Here is a 17,245-nt window from a genome sequence, read left to right as displayed (position 1 = left end):
CGGCTCGCTGCTGGAGCTCTGCGCGCTCTGTTTTGATGATGTGATGTTTTCATCAAGCGGCCACGGGCAGGTATTTAATCATAGCTGTCACGCGAAGGGCCGCTAATCAAGCATCAGAGGTCTACCTGCTCAATTGTAATGAGCTGAAATGAAGAACTGATCCCTGGTCAGCACTTCAGTGTGATGCATGTGGGCGTGTGGCTTAACAAATTGGGCTGAGGTGTCAGAGAACCACCTTTGTCACACTGGGCTTGATGAGATGACTGGGATGAACTCTGCTCCATATGAGCAGAGTGTGGTTGCATGGGAATTAGGGATGTGCTGGTATCACATTTTCATGCTCCAATCACTGCGGCGAAATGATTCACTGTATTATCACAATCAAATATTCAAGAAATGCTAGTAGAGCTGAAATATAGTAAAAGTATAGTAGAATTACTTTAAGACTGAGCAATATATCTATATTACATCAATATGATATGAGACTAGATATCGTCTCAGATTTTGGATATCATAAAGTGTCGTCTTTTCCTGATTTTAAAGGCTGCATTGCAGTAAAGTGTAATTTTCTGAACTTACCAGACTGTGTTACAGGGTATGCCTGCCTTTACACACGCTTAAATTACTGTTTTTTTAAATGGAGTCTGGTGGGTTTGGCGATAGTGATTTCAGGGCTGCAAAATGGATCTAACACTTTATCCAAACAGTGTTAAACCACCAGTAAAACAGCTGTAAGCTTCCAGCAACTTGTAGTTCTTGAGGTTTCAAATCCCTGCATGATAACATTATGGCACATCATCAAAACATAGGCTAATGATGCTGAGTAATGTTAGTCCTGCCAGTTTAAAAAAAATTGCTTTCTCAGCATTGACACTTTATGAATCAATATTGATAGAGGAATCTGTTCAAAAATTTGTCGCTTTTCTCCACATCAAGCCCTAAATTACTTCAAACCTAACCTTGCCAAACATGTGTGGAAGGGGTCTTTCAGCAAGTATAATTTTCGTGCTGGGTGTTAATAGTTAAAAGGCAGAATGTGAGAACATAACGTATAGTTATACTGTTATACTGGGATCTTGTAAGCGACTTGCACCACCCCCCATTAGCACACTGGTGGAGGAGAATGTAATGCTTGTGTTCTTGATGCAAGGAGTTTTCTATTTGTCAGTCACATTAAATGAATGCTCTCTCTTACTTTGCACCCACAAACTAGCCGCACTTCCTTACTAGCTAACGTTAGTGTAGAGTGTCATCGCCAGAGTAGCAAGACTTGCTGCTCCTGCTGTGGCTACTCTGCCTCCGTTCAGCAGTGATAGTTTTGGCATTAACAGTAATAAAAACAGTTGTCGGGTAACTGGGCGGCACGTTGGTGTGGTGGTTAGCACTCTCGCCTCACAGCAAGAGGGTTGCAGGTTCGATTCCGGGCATGGGAGTCCTTCTGTGCATGTTCTCCCCGTGTCAGCGTAGCGTGTCAGCTTCCTCCCACAGTCCAAAGACATGCAGGTTAATTGGTCCAAAATCCATCGGTGTGAATGTGAGCGTGAATGGTTGTCTGTCTCTATGTGTCAGCCCTGCGATAGTCTGGCGACCTGTCCAGGGTGTACCCTGCCTCTCGCCTGATGTCAGCTGGGATAGGCTCCAGCCCCCCCGCGACCCTCAAGAGGATGAAGCGGTTAGAAGATGAATGAATGAATGAATGAAAACGTCAAACTGCTTTACCAGGACATCCCTAATGTGAATACACTCTGGTAATTCAGAGACTGTTACCTGAGGTGCTGCTGAAGGCTCAGGAATAGGGCAAGGAAAGGACTCTTCACACACTGCCAGGCTCCGCACGAGCTTTAGCCTGGTGTTGGACTAAGGGGGGTGCAGGTAGGTGGGCACAGTTAAAACCATGCACACACACAACTGCATCAATATCATCACAGTGACAAGCCAAAGAAAAACAGAAACAGCCAGCGAGCACAATCGATTCTTGCAAGCAAATCATACTGTTTCAATATTTCACATTTTAGCTGACAAATCGTTCCCTGAGTGACTGAGCTTTTTTCACTGCTAAGATGATTGTAGATCAGTGGCTGCAGATCTTCTCAGATAACTTGATCAGAACAATCTTAAATAAAAAATGGAGTAAGCATTCTCACATAAACCCAAGCCTTCTCGTGTTTTTCCAGAGGGAGCATCAACAGCAATGCAGCAAGCACACAGGAAATGTCCATTTCAAACTCAGGCATATTCACACCATCGCCTCCACTATCATTCATGTAATGGCATCTCAACATATTGCACTGAACTCATTTTAAATGTCTGGAGCAATGTGTACAATGACAACTCGCTTGACAGGAAACACAGGTACAACTTCCAGCTGAATCCAAGCAAACAACGCAATCCAAGTGCACATTACACAGGTTGGAGCATCCTTGCACAACATGCATGTCGAGCGTACCGTACCTTAGAGTACTTCACAGGCTGTCCATAGGTAGGGGAGGGGTGCAGGGGAAAAAGTGCACAGGAAGAAAAATCAAACAAACCACAGAAGTTTGGTTGGGGAGGGGAAGAGGATTGTTACTTTAAGAAAAGTGAAGAAGTTTGAATTAAATATGACTGGCCTACATTTTGCCATGCTTGCGCTACTTGCTCTGCAAAAGAGCAAAAAAACAATTCATACCAAGACAGCAAAAAACGACAAATAACCTCCTGTAATGCCAGCGTTTTTACATCTGTTCCTAAACTGAAAAATTTAAGAGCACAGAACAAAATTTAGCAGCATTGATCTGCGAAAACAGAAATTGAAAATTCCCCGCGCAGCATGAAATCTCAAGTTCACCATTTCCTGAGAGCATGAATTAATTTTGCAGAGCATATATGCTACCAAAGCGGCTGCACTGTAGAGTCCCTTCTTCTCACTCTCTCACACACACACACACACACACTGCAGAAAACAAAAGCCAGACGTGTGGCTGCGAGCAATTCGGGTCAGTATTATATGTGCCGCTCCCAGCTCCATTTAGCTGTCATGTGAATCAGACCCAGGCGCGAGAGGTGAGGCGCAGAGAGCAGAGAGAGACTGGCCGCCCAACAGTGTGTGAGACAGCTCGGTGCCTCTGCGCTTCACGCACTGGTGGCTGTGTGTGTGTGTACGTACAAACAGAAGGTCTCTCAGTAGCACGCATAGAGGAGCGGAGAAGGGGGGTGAGACCTGGCAGGAGCCATTTCAGGCAAAATTGTAACAGAGCCCAGTCCTCTGCTTCCTAATCCCAACATGCGTCCACACACACATGTGCACACACGCCGCTCTGTCCTTCCCACCTGTCCTTTGAAATCAAAAGGACAACCCCCCCCCATTGAGCTTGAGGGCCAAATAACACCTATAAAAAATTGAAATGGGCCGCTGTTCACCCATCTCCGATGCCTGTGACCTGCCGCACCCCTTTCTATATCAGGTAATATGGATGTGGATGGAGGAGAGGAGGAGTGGGGAGGGGGGAGGAGAGGGCTGGGACTGTGAGCGCACCGCTACACCAGCTAATTGAGCGGCGTGGGGCCGGTGGGGAATGAACAATGCCGGCAGGAGATAAAGGAATGGGAAAGGGGGAGAGGGAAAGGGCTGAAGTCAGCAGAAGTAGGGCGGCCACCAGCCACCTGTCCTGCCGCAGAGGACAGAGCCGGAGAGCTGGAGGCAGATGGTGGCAAAGTCACCCAGTCTCTCACCCCCCGCCCCTTGCTTTTCCTCTGTCGGAATGCTTTTCCATGTTACACCTACCTCCCGCCCCCTCCCCCATTTCATACCCCAGTTCCCTACCTCATCTATTTCTCCCACAATGAACATTTCAGGCATTTAACCGGCGCCCTGACAAAGAACGACAGAATTAGCTTCACCTCCTCTGCTGCTGGAAATTACGAGCAGAAAGGTCAGGGGCTTCAGTGCCGTCAGCATATCTTGGCATATCCTGTGACCACAGAATAATTATGCCAGGGTGAGTTTTAGGAAAAGGGGTAGAGGGAGAAGTAAGAAGCTGGATACTTTGCATTCTACATTTGGAGAGGTCATGAAAAAAAAATACATCAGAGGTGGCAGGGATACATTCAAAGTCAATTTAAAGTGAGATGTGGAGGGAGAGGGACAGAGTTTAGCTTTAGGTGGTTCAAACTGAGTACAAGATTTCTCACCAAAAACACTCCTTTCAACCACAAGTTTCAAATCAGTGTTATAAAAAACTTGTTTTAAATGTAGAAATGTGGTGACTTCATACAACACCAAGGAATTTATGTCTCATTATAAAATGGGGAGAATGCTACTATATTTTAGGAAAACAGCGGCCACTGTGGTCACAAGTGGCAACTACAGGACAACGACACAGTGATTTTCCCTTCATTTCACAAGACTCTCTTGAGCGAGTTGCTTAAAGGAATAATTCGACATTTTGAGAGATACACTTGATGAGAAGATTGACACCAATCTCTTGTCTTCCAGTCTTTATGCTAAGATAAGTTAATCAGCAGGTGGCGGTAGCTTTAGATTTAGCATACGGACATGGGAATGGTATCTCTCTTGTCACTGAACTATTCTTTTATCAAAATCAAATCATGTTCTCCTCCTGTAAAAGAAAAAAATGTCTGCTTTCATCAGTAAGTACCAACAAATTTCAAGCAACAATATCATGACATCCATCCATCAATCGATCTGCAGCATTCAGGCACACAGCATTACAACATTACATGAAGCATAAGATGGACTTTGGCTCTCTGTCCCTGACAGATGCCACTATCCTGTCAGTGTTACACCATCAGGGACTAACTGTTACTTTTACTTTTCATTCAGTCAGCTCCCTGTAATTGTTTCTGGTCTTCTTCAACAATGTTTTGGAAGATGGAAATAAGAGGAGTAACATCTGGAAGAGTATCTGGACTTTGGAAAGTAGGCTTACTGTTAAATAAAGAAACTTCAAAGTGTTTAATTTCAGAAGGGACTTTGGTGTGGCGGCCTATGCAGTCAACCTTGGGGGAAACACCGGACGTCATCATTAGGACAAGAGGGGAAGTGTCATAAAGTCAACAAACTGATTTATACAGTCAGTTACACAGCAATATCTTTCAAAACGTAGCTGACATCAGCCGCCATAATCTACTGGTCATAGCAGAGCAAGTAAAGCTGTAGCAACAAAACCCCTGAGTGTACTGAATTGAGCAATGGTGCGTTTTATTGCTAAAGAAGTCAACTTTATATTTCCAAGTGGAAGATTGTGATATTTTTGTCTCTGCCTGTTCCAAACAGCTTTAACTTTATATTACTGCGACTTCCATCTTCATGCTTCATTTCTATTTTCCTGCCCTTCACTTCTCAACACTGTCTCTCTTGTGCTTTTTCACCTTCCTCCTCTCCTTGATCCCTCGTTCCTACAACCTCTCAGCCCATCTCTCCCTCCCTCTCCCTCCTGCGTCCCCTCCTCTCACCCCTGCAGCTCCCCCATGCTGGTGTCATTCTGTTCCTCGGGGTAACATAGACACAGGAAGTTGGTAGATAAGCCAGGATTTGAGCTCCAGATTATCTGCCTGCCTGACTCCCTCGCTCTGCCTGCCTCCAACCACAAGGCCAGATTGGCCTGAATCCTATTTTTAGGCTGCAGCCAAAGAGTCAATCCTTCTCCTTTCCTGGATTTTGTTTCCTTGACCACACTCGAAGAGATCTCGCATCATTTTTTGCCATTTGTGAGCACAAACCAGTCCGCACCATTCTCACTTTAAAGCCAAATTAACAAGTGCAAATTTTCTGCAAAGTCCCAAAGCACATTTGTTGCAATGGCATAGAGACCTAATTAATTAGCAGTTTATTTGAGAGTGATCTCAGTTGCCCTGAATCCCCAGTAGATCCATTGCTTTAATGTCTCCATGGAGGATACATGAGACTCACGAGTTTCCACAACCAAATGATCTTTTCCATACTCGGAAATTTCGAGAGGTGAAGAGTCTCACTCTGACCAGCCATGGCAGAGTCAAGTCCCACATTATTTTTTTCAGTCTGTGCAGATGATGCTTTTCAGGAATAATTTTTCCTGCTGAAGCAGGAGGGTAAGTCATCTCGAATGCCGCAGGTGACAGGAGATCCCCAGGGCAGTTGGTGTTTGACGTTGACTGTTACTGAATTTTCATGGAGATGAGTGTGGAAGAAAAGTGAGAATCACTCTGGGTCCGGTCAGGCTGCTGACACCTCTAACCTCCATGATTAGACGACTATGTGACGGGTTGAGTGAATGTTTAAAAAAAAAAAAAAAAAAGGACTGTCTGTGCACTTTGCGGCAAAAAGTCAGTTTCAATCATTCAGTTTATACAATACCAGTTGGAGGTTCATAGGCAATAGGTGTCACTGGAGTATTTTTAGGGTCATTCAGTTCTTTACCTGTGCGTCCCTCTTATTGTTGCTGCTGTGTTCGTCTCTGCTGCTCTGGCTCTGGTCAGTGACCTCAGACTTGGTGGCGTTGTCTTTTGGAGATGGCGACATGTCGGCGGCCTCGGAAACCTTCATCGTTTCAGTGTCGACTGTATCGGACATTCTCATTGCAAAGTCTTACTGGGAGATGCTGGCAAATACAGAGAACCTGAAAGAGACATATCCGTCAATGAGAATTAAAAAAATAACCAAAAATTATAGTTATAAAAGTTCATGTTGGTTACATGTTGGAATGAGAGGCTGCACAGGCTTTTATTTCAGTTTCAGAGCATTTAATAATAGGATGCACAAATAAAATGTGCTCTAAATGTTTTTATTCCAGGGATGTACATCATAGGGACGATACTTGGATACACTGTGATTCCTCTTTGAAAGATTATGTCTTAATGCACAAAAGTCAATAATCAGAAATGTATAACCTCATTCTCGACATTATAATCAACTGTAAAAATATTCTTAGACCAGGCTGTACGTTCGTTCTGGCTAAACCATCGTCTGGCATGGTGTAATTTTCAAAACCTACTCCTGAACTAGAACTGCAATGTGTAGTAGCGCACCCACCCCACCACCCGCACATATGACCAATAAATTCCATGACCTGATCACCCCAACACAAGTTCGACGGCTTGAGCCAAAGCGCAAATCCTAGGATAACCATGCGCTCTTCAAATGATTCAATTAAATTAAATTACTCTTATTTCATGTTAATGTATTTATCATCAAACACCCAGGATCAGACCTGCAAGTTTTCTTTTCCCACCAGAACCAAACGCAGAAATACAATGAACACAAAATACCAGCCACAAATCCTCTTCCCTCAGGTACATGACCCTAAACAGAATTCTGGGCTGACCCAATTGGATGATGAAGCGTAACAGACTTAAACCTGTGCATCATATGCATGTTCTAACTTACTCCTAATGTCTTAATAAAAAGTAATGGAAGAAAATATATTTTTTTATTTAATTTTGGATATTTACTTTCTTTGGATTTTTATGCATCAAGCTGCATTAAATTGTTTCTATGATCGCATTATTTGGAGACAATCTAAGTAGTCAGCTTTAAAAATCCTGTAATCCTGTAACAAATTTGCAACTGAAATATTCTCATATTAGCAGCAGTTTCATACGTGCTCCTCACATTTTTAAAAAAGCATAAACCAAAGTAACTGTACATGTACACCAACATAATAATAAAGTTTCACTAGTTGGAGCAGATACATTATTTCAGAAAAAAAAAAAAAAAAAAAGACAGAGAATATGGAGTGTGTCCAACAGCTGTGGAGGCCTCTGGTCATTGTCCTCATCCTTCTCCTCTATGCTGTGTAAGAGAAACAGTTTATCATCATTATGTTATTGATACAAAACCCATTTTAAACTATGTGTGAATAATGCACACCAAAAACCCCCCACCAAATTATAATATACAATGTATATATGAGGCAGATTAGAAGTAAAAATCGTAAATAAAACTTACTTGTTCACACTGCATCGTTAAATCAGGCCCGCAGCAAAGCACCTGCTCTTCCTCCGTGTTGTTGTTAAGTGATTGTGTGCTTTGTCTCAGGTTTTCTTGCGGGTTTTATTTTGAAAGAGGAAGCTACAACACTGCCGCAGTAATAACAGTGATTGTAAAGATGCTAATTTCCCACACAGCAGCCTAACAAATGTTTTCATGGCAGACATTTAGAGCTGCAGCAGCAGCAGCAGCAGCAGCAGCAGCAACACAGGTGTAACTAATAACATTACTGATGGCTCCGTATCTAAATGGGATTCAGCCATTATTAATGTTATTAGTTACATCTGTGTTTGACAACTCAAACTCAATGTGCGCTGTGAGAAGGGTCTGGGAAGGAGCAGGCAGGAGGAGGGGGAAGGAGGCGGTTTGTGTCATCAGCACAGTCTGTGGTCATCAGTCACTCCTTACTGTCTGTCTGTGCTGTCTCACAGCTCCGCAGCTGTTCAGCTTCAGACAATGGACGTGATTGGACAAGACACAGCAGGAGGACTGTTTGCTCCTGTGAGATCCGACAGCTTCAGATTACAGCGTCTGTCCCCACTTGGGCCCACAAAAATAATAAACCTTTGACATCGATGTTTGAAAGTGTTTGAAGGAGGCGCAGAGGGTCGAGTTTTTACTGCATGAGACACACCCAACCTTTTTTTGGAGCACCACCAATTGCAAAGACTAAGTTTGAAAGCTGCTGAACATTGACTAAGTGAGGAGTGTGTTGCATAACTGCTATTATTGGACAATATATTGTCTCAGAAATAATTACAACAAAGTTTACCCTTCAAAAGAGTAGCCCAAAATCACTCAGTTTGAGGCTAACATATACAAAACCAAGTGATGCCTCTTGCACCTAGTTACAGTCGGCTCCTGGGGATGGACGGTCGAGAAGCCAGACAGTTTGCTGGTGGATTTCGGAGTAGAAGATGAAATTGTTGGAGAATAAAACTACAAACAACAAACTTTTTGGCTCACTGCCAGGGGTTAGCAAGCTTAGGTCTACAAGGACTGTGAGTCTTCCACTCCAATTGTGTAGCTGCAGGCTACCGCTAAGCTACACTGTGCCATCTCTAAAGTTTTTGTTTTGTGTTTCTTTGGACTCGGGCAAATAGGAAAAAAATTGGAGACTCGCTGCACTCCAGTCTTGTAATGTTCAGGAAAACCCTGCTGCTTTCTTTTGTAAGCAAACGTTAACGTTAACACAAAGGGCAGTATCGAGGTTAAAGAATTATCAAGGTCATGTCAAGACATTGTGCGATAAGTCAATGACATAATTATGCTGAATCAAACATAATGTGCTATTAAACAGGTATACATGATATTAAAAATGGATTCTCAGCAAAAAAAATTTCAACAAAATTGAAGGTACATTACTAATTGTGTTTTTATTTGATTAATGTCCCAAAGGCAAAGTCTCTAATTATATTTTTGTGTGTAGTCAACCAAAAAAACAGGAAGCCATGAAGGTGAAATGTCCATATCCCGATTCTAGCCCTGAAAACCAGCTAGCCCTGAGTGTGTATATTGTTCGGGAACAGCTCGAGCATGCAAATCATGCTCCAGATTTTGGTTAATTTAATGACTCTAGTTTGAACATTGTGCATAAAACATGGAGACTTTTTGGGTTGACGTCAGAATTAAAAAATAAAATAAAACAAGTACATTATTGCCGATCTTGGAACCTCAGCTGCTTCTGCACCTATAGTCCTTTGCATGATACAACTGTGTAATGCCATGACCTCCCTATGTTGAAGTCATGGTGCGAGTTCATCCTGCTGGTATGCCCTAATTATGCAGCTAGGCCCCATGCAGTGAAACACGCACACACAGACACACGCATCGGCACAAGAAGGGAGGGCAGACATCTGGTACATGAGAGCTATTATTAATAGGTTAATTAGAAACGGGCTCATCAAATTCACTTTGCACATCAAAACTGGATCCACACATGACAGCACCTACTCTGTGCTTGAGTGTGTACGTGACTGGCTGCGTGTGTGTTCCAGCCTTCACCAATCAGTGGGGGCATCAACCTATTTGCCCGGCAGTGATCAGAGCCATTTTCCTATCTGATCGCTGAGCAGCAAAGCGGCTGGCTGAGACTTGATTGTTTATCTCCGTCCCAAAAGAGCTGAGACAGCGAGCGGGAACTGCTCTCTTTTAAAAGGCGGCATCCAATTCCTCTATGTCAGAGTAATTGACTTCTAGTGAGGTCCGCTACTCTCCTGAGCTCTTCTGCCAGGCAAATGGACCGCTAACCCGATGCTGAGCGGGGCTAGGAGGTTAGCTAAAATGTAGCCGGGCACTGGAGAGTCGGATGTTGAATTTCAATGACCTGTCAGAGGTTTGACAAAAGCAATGCCGGCTGCTGCTTTACATTATTTTTACATTCTGAAGGAAAACAGCTTAATACTCCAGAGTGCCGTGCACGCCTTTGAATATTTAGTGTCTGTTGCTGACATTTTGATGAGTGAAGTCTCTTGAGTCGCTCTGTTGAAGATTTGCAATATTGGACAGATATTTTCAAGAGCCAGGCTTGTGATGGATAGCTATTTTGTCCCTCACCGATTCATTCATTCTTCCAAACACATTTTATCATGGGACTGGAGTGTTGGACTAAATTTGGCTTCAGACTTTGATGCATTGGAATTTTGCCGTCTCGTCTCTCACGGCTGAGGTAATTGCACTGTGAGACTGTTTAGAATCCCTGATGTTTTGACTGCATAAGTAATATAGATCATCATTTGATCCTTAGTGTTATATTAAGGAAACGTCTGGGAATTTAAGGAGTAGCAAATTAGTCTCTTATGAGCGAGACTGAAAACAGACATCACCATATTCTTCTTCTCTGTATATTTAAGGCTCCCTTAATATTGTAATGTCATACTGGATTATTTGGTCAGTGTAATGGCAGCCACTTGCTTTCATGCTGTAACAGTGGAGCAGGAGTTAGCCACAACCAATCATGTATCACGTCAGTACTTTAAAAATATTTTTTAACACTGCACCAAAGCATCCCATTAGGTCTGAGATTAACAAATGTTTGACTGTAGTTTGTTGAGTTTAAAATTTAAAGCTTGGCTGCCTGAGATTAAATGTACAATAGGTACTTTTCTGCCGCTAGGGGTCTCTTAATCGAATCCTGGTTAGGATTCATTCAGAATTCATCGCTCAGGAGGTTGAATTATCTGCAGAGGTCACTTCCTCTCCACGGACCAGGTAATTATAACCAGAAAAACACTAAATAAAGCAGTTTCATGTTAACAGTCAGTGTTTCTCTGATGTTATTCTGCTCATCACACAAGGTGCCGCTAGCCCAGCTCCTGCTAATGTGTGCTAAACTTTTTTCTCTGATAACTTAAGATCCAGACGCTCAGGAGGTTTTTACTGGGAGCCGAATGATCCGCAGAGGTCTCCTCCTCTCCATAATAAGTGGACCCGGTGATTTAAAAACTGAAAAAAGCAGTTTGACATACAAATCAGTGTTCCTCTGACACAGTTTGGCACAGCAGGGGCTGGAGCAGAGCTGCTGCTGGCATTTGCTCAGCTTGTTGCTTTGATAATTTAAGATCCAGACATCTGATGACTAAAATCCTTCATTCGTTTAAAATAAATAGTCAGAAACGACCAAGGCTCAAAAACTTTACTGTTAAATGCTTTAAACTGGATAAAAAGTTAATTAATGACAGATGACGCATGCGCAAAGGGGATATGACACAACTGACAAATGATGCCGACCAAATGACACAGACAGTGTCCTTAATCAAAATACCAGATTTCTCTGGGTTTGAGCTTTGTTGGAAGCATTTGGGACAATGTATGCACTACAACAACTCAACCAATTATGTGACATTGCTTATAGATATGGTTAATCCATTTATAGTAAGCAGTTCCGTTGGGGAATAAGATTAGGGCATAACAAGAGTATTATGTCAGAATAACAGGAAATTGCATAATATTTCTTCTTCATGTTTCAACGGAAATGATGACTGGTGAGTCAATAGAGGGCTGCAGGGATGACGCTTTATTGTAGGCCGACCTGATGTTAGCATCGCCATGGTTCCCTTGACAAAAACCCAATGGGATTCTTCTATTGGATTTTGGATTATTACAGAAAATAAGCTCTGGACATAAGCAATCACCGGACGTAAAATGCTAGGCGTTAGGCTAAAGGAACTGTAAAACTGTGAGTTGTGTTTGGGATGATGCCATAATGTAGTCTTATTTAACCACTTGTAAAAAAAACATGTATAATTTGGGTATTAACTGACATATACTGTGTCGTAGAACAAAACAGAAATAATCTCTTAAGCTTGTGTTGACCACAGATCTTATTTCATGCATCTAAACCTCTTGACACTGAGGAAAAGGAACCTGAAATGCAAAAATGCTAACTCATTTCTAGGTTTTAGGACTACAGTACACTATATGTGAATAAATGTGTTTTATTGTGTAGGTAAAAAAGAAATGAATGTTGGCTAAAGACTGTTAACACAAACATATTTGACATATGACATACAAATAGTTTGACTGACTCTGCTCATTACATCATCTTGTTGCACCATCTTCTTCTGCAGTGGTTAATGGCACCCAACTGGAGATTTAGCGCCACCAATTGTTTAACGTGATGAACCCTCCTCTAAGACTCACAGAACAGTAGCAGATTTTCTGGAACCTGACTTTTATAGCATTAAGATCCCCAGAACATGTATCCCATCCCAACTGACTATTCTAGTCAAACAGAAATGAAAAGGAGACGTACTTGTTGCGTAGCCAGAGGTGGTTGTGGCGAAGGAGGATGTGGCTGGTGAAGTCGATGAGGCTGAGCCTACCGATGCCATTCGAGACTTCTTTGCCCATGTCTGCTTCAGCTGCTCTGAACAGCAACTGGGGCCTCTGACACCCTCATGACCCCTGCTGACCTGCAACCAAGAGAGGCACAGGGTTAGCGCTGTGGCGTTAGAGGTGATGGAGGTCAGGGGTTGGGAGCAGCGTTGACACCGAGGTCGCACGGACTGACAGCAGCCAGGACGTCAGCAAACTGAAATATTTGTGTGTCGGAGCAAAAAGTAAAAGTGTGGTTTGAGTGTGTATTTCTGGGCCTGTGCGTGCCGATGCGCCATAAATAATTGATGAGCACCGAGATGGGAGTGCGGCGGAGGCAACAGGAGAAGGCACCCCTGCCAACCTCGTAAAAACCAAGCATTAGGAATTCAGAGAGCAGCGGGGGGAAGATAGCATTTCTCAGCTGAAAATCCTCTGCCATTTGGTGGCACATAAATTTCAAATCGTCTAGCGTACAATCTCTATTTTCCAGCAAATTCCTTTCTTGCTGAACTACAGGGTGACACTGGTGGGGCAGGGCAGACATCTGAAAACGGCAACAACAACAGCGCTGAAAAATATTGACATAATATTGCAGAAAGAGTCTTTTGTGATTTCCTGCTTTTGTACTAAATCAGTATTTTACAGCGTGCTTCCCTTCACTGGTCTGCTGAATTGCTGCCTTAATTAGCCATATTCCTCCTCTACATTGTGAAAATGTGACATTATTGCTCAACTTTATTGGTTGCAGTTGGTCGCAGTTGCCAGATTAGGATGATAAACATCAGACTGGGGGTGCAACGAACTATTGTTTCCATCCATTGATTGATATGCTGATTGTTTAGTCCTTTAACCCATTATTTATGTGGTCTATAGAGTGCCACAAAATATTGACTAGTACACATCATAATATCCTAATGCCCAAGGTGACCAGCAGTCCAAAACCCAAACCAGTTTACAATGGAACCAAAATACACAATTCATAAGTTATCAAAATGGATGCCAATTCATTTTCTGTCCAATGACTAACCCATCAATCAGTTATGTTTCAGCTCTACACAACAATACATAGAGCTGCTCCTTGCTCCTGCTTCTCAATGCCACCCTGCGTTCCTCTCGGCCTCTCCCTCCTCTCCCTAATCTCCGTCTCAGTGAGCGGGCGAGGTGCCACATTGACTCTGGCACCCAGCGGTGCCAAGGTCTGGCGGCTGCTCCCAACATGGTCTTGGTGGTGAGACCCCCCCGTGCCGGCCAAAAAGGTCAAGTAGAATCCCTGCTCACTTTATAATCTTCCTTCTTGTGACACCTCAGCCTGCAGCCCGAGCGGCAGACTGAGATGATGATGGGTGGGAGGAGTCGCCATTTGGTGCATTGCTTTTGTTCGAATAGCCAAACCACGAATACTGTGAGTGTTATAAAGAGTGACCTGAACTGTGAGAAGACTCCATGATTGTCGTTATATTTGGTAGAAATGTGATCTCATACACAGTGATATGATGCGAGTGAGGGAAATCTGAATATTAGCTTTTCTAAGTGACATTTTCGCCCATTCAGCCCGTAGCGTTTCTCCCTGGCATTGGCAGACGGACGAGTGTGAGGCCCGAGGCAGTATCCATTTATCAATGTTGATGTCCTTTAAATAATTACTTACATCTGGAGAGAACACAACCCACTATACGCAGTTTGTAGCCTGTAATCTATAAGTCTCTTGGTCATCTCCAAATGTCTTTTTCCCCTTGTTCCGAGATACTCTTATCTCTAACCTTGTGCCTCTTATCTCTTCCTGAATGCACCCAGCACCCCTTCTGTGCTTATTCTGGCCTGTATCATTCTGGTGCTGTGGCTCAAGATTTTGCCCTTCTCGCTCGCAAAAGAAGTGCCAATTCAAGCTGCTGCGAAAGGAAGCGCCAGTTAAATGCCCGAAATGGAAGAATGTGGAGCCCTGCTCTGTAATTCAGTGCTGGTCCTGCAGCTATCACACATGCACACACGCAGAGTGTAAAAGTTGCTCTGACAGCGGTGCGGCTGAGTCTGGCCATAGGCGCTCCAGGTTTTATGACCAGAGCTGCTGAGCGGGCTTCGGGACTTCACACTGAGCCTGTGTGTGTGTGTGTGTGTGTGTGTGTGTGTGTGTGTGCAGTGTGGTGGAGACGGTCTCATGAATGTTAATGGCGCAAACAACGCACACACCCCAAAAATAAAAAAAAAAATAAAAAAACGTTTTGACAGGCACAGGGAAGCATCAGCGCTCGATTGGTGCTCAGCAAATTCTAACACACCTTAGCTCCGCAAAATGCATGCACACACACTCCCACACACACGCAGCAGTGAACTTGTAGAGACACTCCGCCTGCTGTCTGTGCGTCCTCCAGTATTGCGCCGGAGCTGACAGGGAGTGGTTCATTGGTATTACAGTCGCCGCAGAGCGCAGCAACCTTAAAGAGGCTCCCTCAGGCATCGTTCAGTGTCACACCGCCCCTTCACACCACCTTTATCGCCATGCCCCACGGCATATCAGCCAAACTCACACTCACACCAATGCATCAAACCTGCCCATCTGCACTCAATCACATGCATCGACGTATTAAAATGCAGACGTGCTCAATTACAATGCAGGAAACAGAAATAATTGTCATACAAATCAAGGATGACAATAAAAACAATGATTTAATCAGACGATAACAGCTGGAATGGTGTAGCCACATATGCAAACACACATTCTCTCCTGCACATATATTCTTGATGGAAATTAATACTTAAAAAACCCACAGTGGGGTCATGAGGGTGGCTGTTCACTGAGCTGAGTTAATCATACACCAGGCTCTTAACAGAATACTCTCACGGACAATTACGTTCGATGGCAAGCTAATGAGAAATTTTTCAATCACTGTGAAGCGCACAAGAGCCGACTGGTGGTGGCACGCGCACACAGGAACAGGCAAGCAAGCACACTCCAGTATACTTATTTTCCTTCCCCTTCACACAAGCACAAACACACACCTGCCTCGCTCTTGCAAAGGCTGACCTTTCACTCCCACACCTCCGCTCTGCTCTGTTCTGCCCGGCTCTGCGTGGATCAGGGCTCTTGTCTGGGCTAAAACCAGCTCAACTGGAGGTGAAGGACCCTCAATCCCTCCCTCTATCTGCTACTCCATCCCTGGCTCTATTCTCGGCAGAGAACGAGGAGATGAGTCAAACAGCGGGGCGGAAAAGAACAAGCCATCACCTTCGCAGGCTTCTTCTGTGTGACCGCGAAAGAAAATCCACCGATGACTTCTAAGCGTCTGAGCTGCGTGCGGCTGCAGATTACGAGCTGAAAAATAATTCACGGTTTATTGCCGCTGATGAGCTTTTGCAAGTGTCACATAAAAAGGACAACGGTAGGAGCGCTGCCAAACAGCTGGGATATTGTCTGCAGAGATGTAGAATACTAAACAGAGCTCTATTCAGTGGAGCATGGTGAAACAAAAGCAGAGGCTCAGATACAAAGGTGATGCCATGTCTGAGGGCTTTGTGTCACCTGCTCGCCATATCCGAGTAAGAATTACTACTCGTGCATGGCTGGTTTCTAAAATTGTACATTTCAACCACAGGAATCAAAGCAAGTGCAGCCACACATTTTAAAGCTTTGCAGTTAATTGCCGACTTCCAAACACAATAACAAAAAGATGGATTTAGAATAAATCGGCTTCGGCAGAGGGCAGGACATGCACCCTGGCTGATAAAATCAGACATCAAATAAACAGTTAATTAGGTTACTAATGCTGGTTCACACTCATGGCGCTGCAATAAAATTGATTTCAGCGTTTTGCTAAACTGAGTAACTAATCTCCCATTTTCTAGCCATTTCTGCTAATTGCAAAGCAAGGAAAGCACTGACAGGGGAGCTATATAATTGGACCAGAAAACGATTAGTGTAAAGCTTATGAAATTATAGCACTTTCATACACTGCTTGCCTCAATTTCTGGGGCGTCTGAGGCAGTGTCAGTTTAAGGAACTGCCTGTAATAGCTCAGACTGAATTAACTGAAAAAACATAAACAGGCACAAATGAGCCTCTAATTGCGCTTCTCGCTCTGCCTCCAGGTCGCATAAGGCGGTGAGAGCGCGGTGCGGCGGAGCAGAGGCGCAGTCAGCCAGCATTAATAAATTAAATCCACAGCAGAGCATGTAGGTAATCCATTACCTATCCCACAGGAGAGCTTCCAGGGAATATCAATCTAGGCAATTAGAGGAGAAACAATAAACACAGAAAACTAACATGCAAGTCTAGCAGTTTTAATCTATGGAGCCTTATGAGAGGAGAATAACTCAAAAAGTCCGCCAGACTCATTAAAAGTCCATTTGCAGACAACACCTGCAGAACAAACAGGGGAGAGAGGGGATGAGCTTGGCTGGAGAACAATGCAGAGCGAAGCCTCTTATTGGCTGATCTTGGTTAATTATCCTCGTAATGAAAAGCAG

At 43.7% G+C, this 17,245-nt stretch overlaps 1 protein-coding gene across 12 annotated transcripts in view; it reads right to left on the bottom strand.

The window, feature by feature from the left end:
• The window catches only part of LOC125885125 (R3H domain-containing protein 1), a 50,830-nt gene that overhangs the window by 28,875 nt on the left and 4,710 nt on the right, over positions 1-17,245 (bottom strand). For 10 of the 12 annotated variants that reach the window (XR_007448814.1, XR_007448815.1, XM_049570587.1 and 7 more), the window contains exons 2-5: positions 12,720-12,879; positions 6,398-6,596; positions 2,452-2,469; positions 1,768-1,857 (exon numbers count right to left, since the gene is read on the bottom strand). Coding sequence is in view for 10 of the 12 variants with exons in the window: in XM_049570587.1 (XP_049426544.1) it covers positions 1,768-1,857; positions 2,452-2,469; positions 6,398-6,556 (267 nt within the window). In the remaining 2 variants the exon portion in view is untranslated. The remainder of the gene's footprint in view (positions 1-1,767; positions 1,858-2,451; positions 2,470-6,397; positions 6,597-12,719; positions 12,880-17,245) is intronic. The other 2 variants (XM_049570590.1, XM_049570592.1) reach the window with 2 other exon arrangements.

This window comes from Epinephelus fuscoguttatus, linkage group LG24 (assembly GCF_011397635.1).
Source record: "Epinephelus fuscoguttatus linkage group LG24, E.fuscoguttatus.final_Chr_v1".
Classification (NCBI taxonomy): domain Eukaryota; kingdom Metazoa; phylum Chordata; class Actinopteri; order Perciformes; family Serranidae; genus Epinephelus; species Epinephelus fuscoguttatus.
The sequence above is the reverse complement of the archived record's forward strand: the minus strand, read 5'-3'. Positions and strand labels throughout refer to the sequence as shown.